Consider the following 11367-nt stretch of genomic DNA (forward strand, 5'->3'; position numbering starts at 1 on the left):
GCGTTTTACTCGTTATATTTTGGTTTTAAAATCATTTTTTTGGTAAAAATGCAATCCTAGCACACGCGAACCGTAAGTGGAACAAATTATTGTGAAGTTTGCAAACGGGCCATTTGTAAACCTGACTTGTGCGGTTCGCACGAAACTCTCTCGCGTACATAAACAATACTGCCCATCTCCTTCAGCAAACAACAAAAAGGCGCACAGTGTGTACATGTGTCTACATGTCACAACGAATGCAACGGGCAAATATCTTTTGTGTGTGTGTTGTTTTTAAAATCCATATCAGTGAAAAGTGTCCTTAGGAAGGCTATTTCACGAAAATAATCACTGATAATTAGGAGCTGAATGTTTCAGTTCACGCTAAAGATGAAGTGTTCCTTTTCATAATTTCACATTACAAACAAAACGAATTTATGGTCTTCCCTTTCTCGTGCACCTGGCGAACGTTGACGTTAATTCGTGTTTTTGAAAGATAGAGTTCAAACTGCCTCCATTCGTCCGAGCTGATAGTTTTCATGGATTTACCACAAAAATCATTCTTGTTACACTGACAACCTTCGCTGGTTTCAATGTACTCACTTCCCAAACTACTGATGTCGCCAAATTTATTAGTATTTTTATTATCGCAGGATTCTTGAAACAACGGTTTCTCATTTCGTTCAGCGTTAAAAGCACACGTTCTTTGGCTGGCAACAGTCTTCTTCTCCACGACATCCGGGAATTTCACGTTCTCATCCGGGATACTTGATTCATCTGAGTCTTCTTCTGAAGACAAAGTGACGCCATTCGTTAAGAGGCTGTCTTCCCATTTAAGGCAGGGTGGAGGTTCATTTTCGTTTCCTACTTTGACTATTCTCGGGACTGCGTGAAAGGCAGTTCTTGATTTTCCTGACATGATGACAATGTCACCACTGCGAATGTACAAAGCTGCAAAAATCATAACAATTTGTTTGTAAGTTCTCTCGTTGGAATAGTTTTGTCCCTGTTCAAAATTACATTCTTAAGTAGACGAAAAAGCCAATTAAAACAATCAAATCCCGATTTTTCAAACCACCTAGGGGAACAGATATGGGTTCAAAAATCTGGAGGTTCAAAAATCAAAGCTACAAAGAAATGTATGGAAACAACTCTCACTGTTATTAAGTCAGACTGTTAAGGAATTGGACACTTCATGTGGTCCCAGACTAATATTTCTAATATTTCTCTTCTCCTTACAATGGACAACTTGGCCATATTCAATGACATTACTCTGCAGCCTTGGAATGTTTGCCAGTTTGTACACTATTAGACTGTTATTTTGACCTATATTTTATGAGTATGTGTCAAAGTAAATGTATACTACAAACTAAAAGAATCTGGAAATCTTGAAAAAGTGCAGCTCAGTATATGTTATATGTGAGACTTCACAATCAAAAATGGGTCATTTTCATCACACCCTGCTGTTGTGGAATCATGCTATTACTGACACCAAAATGACAGTCCTGAGGGTGTCCACTATAACAAAAGTTGACTGTAGTTCAACCTCGTTCCCAGGGTCTTTTCCCTGGCTTGGGAGTGGGGTGTTTCCTGCCCCTCAGGGTCTTTTCCTACCCCACCCCCGAGCCAGGGAAAAGACCCTGGGAACGAGGTTGGACTGGCAAGAAAGTGGGTTAACGGCTAAGGGGTGGAGAGAGGTGAGCAGAATGCATAGTGCACCCTCAAGTAATGATAGGGAGTGAGTTGGAGTGATGGACACACCCTGCTATGTGTTCTTGCTCTCATCCACAGCTCAAGCATCCTCCATAACATTACCCAGGTCATGGTATGCAGCCTAAGCTAAGATGAGTGGGATAGAGTCTTGATGTCTTACTCTTTGAAAGTAAAATGTTTCTAGTTGGGATGGATTTGAACCGTTGGAAATTAAAAAGTTGACAAAATAAAAGAAACACTTAATACGTTCTTTATGTCAAAAACAAGACTTACAGCTGTATTTAGATGCAAAAATGGCACTTCTACTCATAAATAGTCATTCATTTATTTCATTTACTCACCAACCGGTCTTATATCTCTGGTTGCTCCACCAATAAGAAAGATTGCTGTCTGACCAAAGCTCAAGGAAATCAATGGCCACGACAGATCTGACTCATAATGATCGGTGTGACCCCCCATAGAGCCCCCCAGGGGATAGTAATTGACAATGCCAGCCTCAGGGGAGTAGTCAGGATAACCGATTGCATTAGCGATATGTTGTGCCATACCAGCTAAGTCTGATGGGAAGTCATAGTACCTTTCAGGCTTGTAATCAACAACATTGTAGTCAAAGTGATAGCCAAGGTGAACCCAACGCAGCCTGTCCATTAGGTCATTATTTTCATCACTGCTGTGGAATGAAAAAAATTTCTTTAGTAATTTCTGACAATCTAACAAAATTTATGACTGTTATGTTATTATGTTATGTTATGTTGTGGTGGTCATGATCATAGGTACACATATTTCTCACATTAATAATAATAATAATAATATTAATAATAATATGATTATATAATATTAATATAACAATAATAATAATAATTTGATACTCTCAGTTTGACAAGAATCTCCTTTGTGGGTCAAAACATTTCTCAAAGTAAATAAGCAATATGAAGTTTTGCTAATGCCTTTCTTATTTTCAGTTTTTGCAATATTTATGTCTCTCGGTGTGGATCTAGCAGGTCTCAAGGAGAACTCCTGGTTTATTATTGTTCCACAAAACCTTATGTCGACAAATCTGCATTTATAGCTCTTCACAAATTTCTATAGCTTTGTTTTGGTTACTTAGAAATTTTCTTTTTTCTTCAATTTAGTAAAGAAAAATTCGTTGATAGTCAAAAAAATTTCTAAGTGTCGCGAAAATGGCATCGACCGTTTACAAAACGGAGAGGCCGCCTCCCACCCTCCCACCTCCCTCGGAAAGAATTGCGCAACCAGGAGACGATTGCCTCAATTCTCTTAACCTGCTGCTTGATTATGTAGAGATTCAAACAGGCGAAATTTTTTGATCATTATCACCAGGCACGTAAGAAGTTCTTACCCGTGACTAAGTTCCCACACAGACTTCTCCGGGTCTAACTTCACGTGGGCGTCCAAGTTACACACGTTTGGTTTACGTGGAAAATCTTCCATGCAACGCCGAGTCCAGTACTGCTGTGCCCCAGGTGAAAAAGGATTCACTATAAACATAAACCCTGGACAAGTTTTTAGCTCGTACATCCGCCATTCTGAGACACAACGAAGTCCGAACTTCGAATGATATTTGCTCTCGTTCAGCTCGACTTTCTGAATACGCTCACCAAATGTGGACGGATCTTGGAAGTCAATAACTTCACTCAAGTCAGGAGGAGATTTCTTTCGTTTATAACGCTTGTATTCTTCACGAACATAATCTACTCGACCATGAGCAATCTTTTGATTGTACAGTTCATCGCTCGTTCCTTGGGTCGACTCGTCCGCCATGTTGAAAATTGCAGGCTCCAGTGGTCAGCACCATTTCATCAAAATGGTAGAAATCTCGTTCCCAGGGTCCTCTCTCTTCCCCGAGAGAGGGGACTCTGGGAAGGAGGTTGTCGTGGGCGCTTATATGTAGGGCCTTTTTCCGCCCTGCTCTGAACTCTCCCTCCTCCGCGCTACCCAGAGAACCCAGAAACTTGTATGTGGTCTTTCTCAGCAAAATGTTATATACACCATCCACAAGACAGGCAAGGCAGGCATCTGACCTTGTCATCATTTTTCACGCAAAGGCCACGATTCGAAACAAAAATTGTTTCAAATGAGGTGCTGAACACAATGAAACATTGCCGAAACAATCAAGCCTTATTTCCAGTTGAGCTCACGTGTTAGTTGATCTTAGTTGTTAAAATCACGTTAAAACAACCAAAACGCTGTATTCCGTGACTTAAGACCTTTTGTGAAAGCGCAACGAGGCGTTCATTGGTTATTTAATAAGAACTAGGGGATTAAGTCAAGAGTACATCAGACCCGTTTATAACAAGACCGTCTTCATCACGCGGCACAGTTCCAACTATTGACGTTCGAGGACCTAACTCCACTTTTTTTAGCTTGCCTTAATTTAATTTGCAATGGTGAATAACGGTCAAGGACAGCAATACCATTGCCAGGCGGAAGGAGTGAATTACGAACAGGCCATGAACCAGGCTTTGAGTGAGATCTTTCAGAATCTCAAGGAGATCCAACAGGACACAAAAAAGCGAAGACAGAAAATAAATCTTCAGCGAAGGCGAGGGAGTGCTCCAGCCACAGCCCTCAGAGAAACAGCAGCAACTTTTAAACAGCCGAAAAAACTCGACAGATCACTGTCTACAACAGTACCCGCGACATCATCAACTTTGTCGACCATGCGTTGGGTTTTGCAGTGCTTTGAAGAAGAAGAAGAAAAGACATTTTTTGAAGAGCGATTGAACCAAGTTTTGGTTTCTTGAACAATTATTGAAAAACTTATGGCTGGCTCGGAAAGACTTGAATTTTGGAACTATGTGAACTCTATTCACAGGATGAGATATTATTTACTGCGTGACGATTCAGTACAGGATTTTACACTGAGGGATTAACTTGAAACCTCAGGAATCACGAAACCCGAGAAGTTCTGTTAGCAAGTTCTTCTTACCCTTGGAAGAACCACCCAAATATTTCATTCATGTATGTTGAAATACTGGCGAAACCATTTGCGTATAGAACTTTTTTATTTTCAAGTTAAGTGCCAAAGAAATGTAAATATATAATAGATAACAGAGTTGTATGTAACTTTTATACCCCGGTATTTACTATTTATCTGTGTAAATACTTCAGACTCATTTTTTTCTCAAACACGATCGATCCCCTTCCTTTTTGGACTAGTGAACAAGAGTAAGAGAAAAGTAGGGAAAGAAAATATTTTGAAAAACGCCCGTTGTCATGTGAGCAAAAGAGCTTTCCGGCATCATGGTTGCGCGTGAAATCAAGCACGCTTCATCGCCGGAAGACATTTTTTTAAGCATTGAGTAAATGTAGCCAATAAAGGTATCGATTGTAAATAAATAAACAAAATAAACAAGAATGACTTATTTAAGCGGGAATGTTCTGAATTTAAAATATTGTTCGTGAAAGTTTCACTGACAGAAGTAATCTCCAGTTAATCTTCATGGATTAAAAAAAAAATAACTATGTGAACTGAAAACTGAAATAAAAGAAGAGCTAATTAAAATCAGTGGCTGACAGGTTATCTACTAATGGGGTTAAAACTATTACTAAATGAGAGATTATTGGATCGGATGCCTTTATTAATGTGCCAAATCTCCGAAAAGATTAATTGCACCATAACTGTCATTTAAGTAGGATCTAAAACGTCAAGAAACGATTGCGAAATAAATATAAGCAAAATAAACCACGATTCAGGCTTTTTAGTAAGAACACTTTGAAATACCTACTGACGTTTTACCATTGAAACAGCACTGTTGAATTAATTTGTTACACACTTTGTTAGTTTGGTTTATTCACTTACGTTTAACCTTTTACCACCATGATCTTTAAGACCTGATATATCCGGTGTTGTAAGTAAACATAGCCATTCTGATTTGATTCACTTCACAGTCACCTCAGCAAATTCAGTCCGAGAACTAACTGACTCTTTGTTGGTTTTTTTTAGTTATTTTCACTGTCCGCTGCATAAGAAAATTATTGTTATCAACTGAAGGGTTTCATTAGTTCAATATGTCACCTAAGTTGTGAAACGTCCAGATCAACGAACTGTGGACACGTGAGTTTACAACACGTGGCTTATTTGCCGTTCTAACCGAGTACACGTGTGAAACTGAGCTAATTAAAATCATTAATCCTGATGAAAAACCTCTTGACTCAAATAAAAGCGAAACTCTCCTTACCCTCTCCTCCCATAAAACAGAACTGTTGTGTGCGCCGTCCATGACGTGAATCAGTGGAATACGGTGGAGAGGGGAGGGAAGTGGCTGGGAAACAGTATGGTTCCTATTTATTCACAGTAACAATCCCATAATAAGCCATCTTCCCCCCACCCCCGAAGAATAAGCCGCCCAATTTGAAACCCTCAAAACATCGCCAAACCTCCATAACAAAGGAACGAAAAGCAATTGAAGATATAAAGGATGAGGTCCAACATGTTGTGCAGGTGGAAAAGTTGTACCGGCTAAACAGGTCTTACTCTACCTGTGACCAAGAGAGAATGAGGAGACATTTTCTCATTTTCTCTTGCTGTGGCACAAACTGCACCATTTGAGCTCACCCCAAGCCTCCTTTGCAAAATTGTCAGGTCGGCTATCATCACAACTTTAATTTCATAGCAACCCTAAGAAGGATTTGCGAATGGCCATTTTGACCCTCAGTGGTACCAGGACAAACTGAATTTTAACAACAACAACAACAACAACAACACACGCTTTTTACCCAAATAGAAAACTCTTGGTTACAAAAAAAGATAATTAAAACAGAAAATTAGTAAATTCACTAAGAATAACTTAAAACCAGTCGAGCTGAGTGAAGTTAAATAGTATTTATATAAGATATTTATATAATAGTATATATATATAAGATATTTGCTTGGCAGTAAAGCTTAAGGGAGGGGGGTAGTAAGGACACAAAATAAGGGGAAAAAGAAAAAGAAACAAGAAATAAGTGAGCGGACTTGAAATCAGTAAATCACTAAATACCTAAGAATAAAGTAAATTAGTAATAAATACTGATAAGTCATTGTAAAATAACTGAGGTACTACGCGCGCTCTCGTTGGTCGATAGGTGTGTTTGGATGAGAGTATGTAAACACGGTTGTGACGTTTTAGATTCGCGCGTATTTTTGAGAATTATTTTATAAAAGCATAGAGCACTTTTTCCGTGTTTACATAGCCTCATGTAAACACTCGGAGGAATTGGGAGGGTTCTCGAAAATTATGCAAACCCTCTACTACGTCTCGAGTTTGCATAACTGTTTCGAATTGTCCCTACCCTTCTCGTCTTTAGATGAGGCTGTGTAAATACGTAAAAAGTGCTCTATTGCTCAACTAGTAAATGCCAGATGGAAACTCATGAATGTTGGCAATCAGTACGATTGCGAGATGTTAAATTTAACTTGAGCTACCTTGTTTTTGAATATTATAAGGGAGAGGTATTCAATACTTTCATCCAAATTATTCCAGACTTTCACAGCTGCAAACTGAATGTTAAAAAAAGAAAACAGTTTTAGAAGAAACAAAACACAAACCGCGGGGATAAACATGGAACCAAAACGCATGTTAAACAAAGTTAATTTGTTTCTATGGTGTTGACATTATAAGTTGATTTGGAAACAAGCCTAGTATTGTACTGATGAATTGATCATACTGTTTGAAAGAAATTATCAAAAGAAGATGGAAGAAGGTTTATGATGATACTGATTCATAAGAAGTGCTTTGTGAAGGGTAACAGGGTCACTTCATTTCAGAATCTCTAGTTCTTTGAAGAGGGGCTCAGAGTGTTCATCTGGTTGCGAAAAAGTTGTGGTGCACATGGCTCTCTTCTGTAAAATCATTAAGGGGATAAATAAGTAAATGATATAATTACTGCAATATGTTTTTGTATACATAATATCCAATTTTAATAGTACTTAAAGTTCTAAAAGGAACCAAAAACAGGGATATAATTCATGGTGGGATACATATGTAGTTTGCTTTTATTTATCGCCGTTCGCTTGCGGTTAGCATTTATATACTGCTGTATGCTTGCGGTTAGCCTTTTATACTGCTGTTTGCCTGTGGTTAGCATTTATTTACTGCTGTTTGCTTACGGTTAGCATTTATTTACTGCTGCTTGCTTGCGATTAGCATTTAAGGGGAGAAGGGGAAGGCGACTATATGTGTCCTACCATGAATGGTATGCCCCTAAAAATACCTTCTGTAACTATTATACAAAGGTTCCCCAAGGGTACAATTATCACACCCATCACTATCATATCCCTACACTTGACTTTGCTGAAGTCATGAGGTCCGGCAATCTAGTGAAACGAGTGCTTATTAGAACGCCATGGTATAGATCTGAGATCATTTTTCAAGAATGAACACCTAGACATTCTAATGACAAAAATCTACGTGTATTTCCGCTTTCGACTGAGCTTTTGTTTCTTGACAAGCTTCGTTGAGTCTTGTGAATAGTGTTGCAACAGTAAGGTAAATAGACGTGTCTTTATGCATGTCTGTGGTACAACCCTTCCTCTCTGAATGTGTCAGTAGCAAGAAGCTCGTGGGTTTGTGCATGCCCTCCAAACAACTGGTGGACAAACGTTGCTACCAAACAAACTTTAAACTATAGAAATGTAAAGCTGTAACTACACGTACGTATTTTCTATACTTTATTTGGCATTTGTCATCAAGCATATCATTATATCTTTATTTCTTATATATCTCGAGAGCTTATAAACCGGCGTGATAATTAATTGCTTTGATATAGAACCTTTTACGCCTCGTGACTTTCCTAAACTTCTCAATCCTATGACCTAGAATCACTTCAACTCGTATATGTCGTTTTATTATCATAAATCAACTATGCGCCCCACACGCAGCGATCTTATTCACTCAAATATCGCTCGCACGGACAGCCATGATCTGGCCATGTTACTGCATCGATTTTAAAATATGCGAGCATAGAATTTTACAGCTGCAAAGGTCTCGGGTAAATTCTGGCCTGTATTTTAACTAACACAAAGATAATATCTATAAGTTTTAAAATTAACTGTTTGTTGTTCTACTCTGTTCATTAATCTTGAACCATCTTTGTGGTTGTCGCTTCAAAAATCCTTTGGCTGGTGAAAACACCTGCAGTCTGAGACCTCAGAACTGATCCGTTGTACTGTTCCTCCTGGCAAAATCCTCAGTTTACCAAAATATATTTCAACTCATGTTCGACTGACTTTTTCTGATATTAGTTGTGATATTGTCGAAGGCACCAAAGTTGAAATCAACCGGTTCTACGTCTCCATCGTCTTCATCGAAGCACGGCAAAACCCAGTGCATGGTTGGAAAATACGGGGTACTAGCCGGCGACAGTTTTCTCTTAAGTTCATTTTCCGATTGCTGGAAGGCGGTGCTCGTTTCTTTAAGCGTCATAGCAGGAGCACTAACTCTTTTCTGTCGCTCAAGATTAACTTTCTTTCTTTGCTTCTCAGTGTCTTCTTTAATCTCCTTGAGATTCCGAAAGATTTCACTAAAAGCCTGATTCATGGCTTCTTCATAATTACCTTCCTTCTTTCGTCGACTTAGCTGGTCTCTTCCACTCTTCATCGTGAACAAAGGAATGATGTCTATAAAGGAAAGTATTCAGGTGCCAAACTGAGGCCAAATATCTCCAAGCACTGAGCTATCACTCAGCCTTTTACTTGAGCTGTGAGCTCTCAGCGCCTTTATAAAGCTTCAATGGCCTTCCGCACTCTGCTTACGTGTTCCGATGCTTCTAGACCACAGCCAATTACGTGACGAGTATTGCGCTAACAGAACCAATGATTTACGACATTAGGGCAAATATTCAAAATTATTTCACGTTATATTTGTTCTCCCAAATTGCAGTAACTGACTGTATCTAAAACGTAAGAAAGTTAGTAGTGCGAGTGTGTGTGAGTTTGTCGACAACCATCTCAGTTGATCTTCTCTTGCTTTTATAGAGTATACTTTATCATTTACTGGAGCGTGAAGTAACGTCACTTAACTTTACACAAATTAAAGTTCAGCAATAATTTCCTTGTACACCAAGCTCTTTCATGCAGGACAACGTAAAAACCTGAAAACAAAATGTATTATTTTTCAATCGGTCCTGGTTTTGGGAAAGCCAGTTGCTAGCAGATAAAGAGATTTTTTTGTTTAAATTACGCACAATTTATTTTTATCTCCAAATATTGGCCCCATTTACTTGTTATAACAGAGACGCATTAAGCCGTTGAGTTATGTGTCTGCGGTTTAATAGGGCATGCGTAACGAATTCGAAGGGCTGAACTCGTATACTTCATGTGATCGTCTGGGTGCAGTGAGAGCAGTTCTGAAAAAAACTGTTGTTGGTGGCTACAAACTACTGACACAGCTGGATTCAAACCACTTACCATGAAGGGACAAACTACCAGACTGGCTACCCCACTTCCGGGGGAGAGGCGGGGGGAAGTTTTGCTGGGTATGTGTTGCTGACCTCTCAGAACTCCTACCCCATCATAGTCAGTTCTATGGCCAATTATAGGCCTTATCTTAGTCACTTTTGGGCAAGTATAATTTTCGCAATCCCAACTTAGTCACTTTCTGTTTATGTATCTAACTTATAAAGCCCTTAAACTATTTCATCCTAAAATGAAGTGACATTTTTAAATTTTTAAATCCCTACTTGTCAGAATTTTCTTTCTCTCGAAACCCCGAAAAAGTGCGACCCCATTCCTATAACTCTATTGAAAATGCAACCCCATTATAGTCGATCCAGTCGTCAGAAAATGCGACCGCATCCAGCGACACATGTACATCCTCATTAGCCTATTACTAGGAATTACCGGTCGCCATGAAGCTTTCGGAACGTCTCACAGGATTGGCTGAGAAAATGATACACAAACAGTAGTAACAATGGACCCTAGCCCTTAAACAAGAGAGTTTCGTGCTGACAAGATCCAATGAAATTAGAGGTTCTAGAGAGCTTCATGACAACAGGAAATTACCCCGCTCCCGAGCTGACTACACCCCTTTATCATCATTCAGAAGACGCACTAGAACATATAGTTCTTGTTAAACTATCCTGTGTTCGTCTCTACTTTATACTTACAAGAAGACACGTAACTAACCTGAAAGAAAGCTGTCTAATTTTATTAACATAACCCACACTGACCGATATATCGAAAAACAGTATATTTATTGCACAAACTCTCGAAAACGAGAAGTTGAAGCCATTTTCAAAGATTCACCCTCTCGAGCCGTCGATTAGTTCTAATAGTATACTAATGCAAATACTGCAATCTGATTGGTTGAGCTACTCGAACACTATTAGCCACTTCACCACTAATTTTTCTCCGATTCTTATTGCTTTAAATTGATCACGTGACGCGATAGTGTTCATCAGCGAAGAGACACTATTTTCCCATAGTGCCGGTCGGAGGAAAATAACCGGATGGATAGTACTCGTCCGTGAACATTTTTCTGTAAACAAGCGGGCTTATAAAAAATAAACAACTGAAACTGTATTAAATGTGTTTTGATTGTTTTCTTTTTCAAACTTAACATTTGGCTTTCAGGCCTTTCATCAAAAAAAGTTGAAAATAATTTGACATGATTTTTGAAGTGGCACGAGGAAGAAAATTTAGTGGCGAACAATAAAGACAATAGAATGTTTATG

The 11367-nt window shown here is 38.9% G+C and overlaps 1 protein-coding gene across 2 annotated transcripts; it reads right to left on the reverse strand.

Moving 5' to 3' along the window:
* Positions 1–390: 390 nt before the first annotated feature.
* LOC145487238 (nucleic acid dioxygenase ALKBH1-like) lies at positions 391–3638 on the reverse strand. Of its 2 annotated transcripts, none has more exons than XM_081465962.1 (3): positions 3053–3638; positions 2034–2359; positions 391–930 (listed from the first exon to the last, which is right to left on the reverse strand). In XM_081465962.1, exons 1-3 carry the CDS (start codon positions 3472–3474, stop codon positions 398–400), a joined length of 1281 nt encoding a protein of 426 aa, XP_081322088.1. In that variant the 5' UTR covers positions 3475–3638; the 3' UTR covers positions 391–397. The 2 variants fall into 2 exon arrangements, with proteins under 2 accessions (XP_081322088.1, XP_081322087.1); XM_081465961.1 differs by having other exon boundaries at positions 2034–2362.
* Between the last annotated feature and the right edge of the window lie 7729 nt (positions 3639–11367).

The sequence above is a fragment of the Orbicella franksi genome, chromosome 5 (assembly GCF_964199315.1).
Source record: "Orbicella franksi chromosome 5, jaOrbFran1.1, whole genome shotgun sequence".
Classification (NCBI taxonomy): domain Eukaryota; kingdom Metazoa; phylum Cnidaria; class Anthozoa; order Scleractinia; family Merulinidae; genus Orbicella; species Orbicella franksi.

What these genes read in the sequence shown, in the direction of transcription:
- LOC145487238 (XM_081465961.1), bottom strand. Translation starts at nt 3,474, where the DNA reads ATGGCGGACGAGTCGACCCAAGGAACGAGCGATGAACTGTACAATCAA. An exon ending in GTGTGGGAACTTAGTCACGG is followed by an intron (nt 2,363 to 3,052) that starts GTAAGAACTTCT and finishes TTCATTCCACAG; the next exon opens with CAGTGATGAAAATAATGACC. An exon ending in CAGAGATATAAGACCGGTTG is followed by an intron (nt 931 to 2,033) that starts GTGAGTAAATGA and finishes TGATTTTTGCAG; the next exon opens with CTTTGTACATTCGCAGTGGT.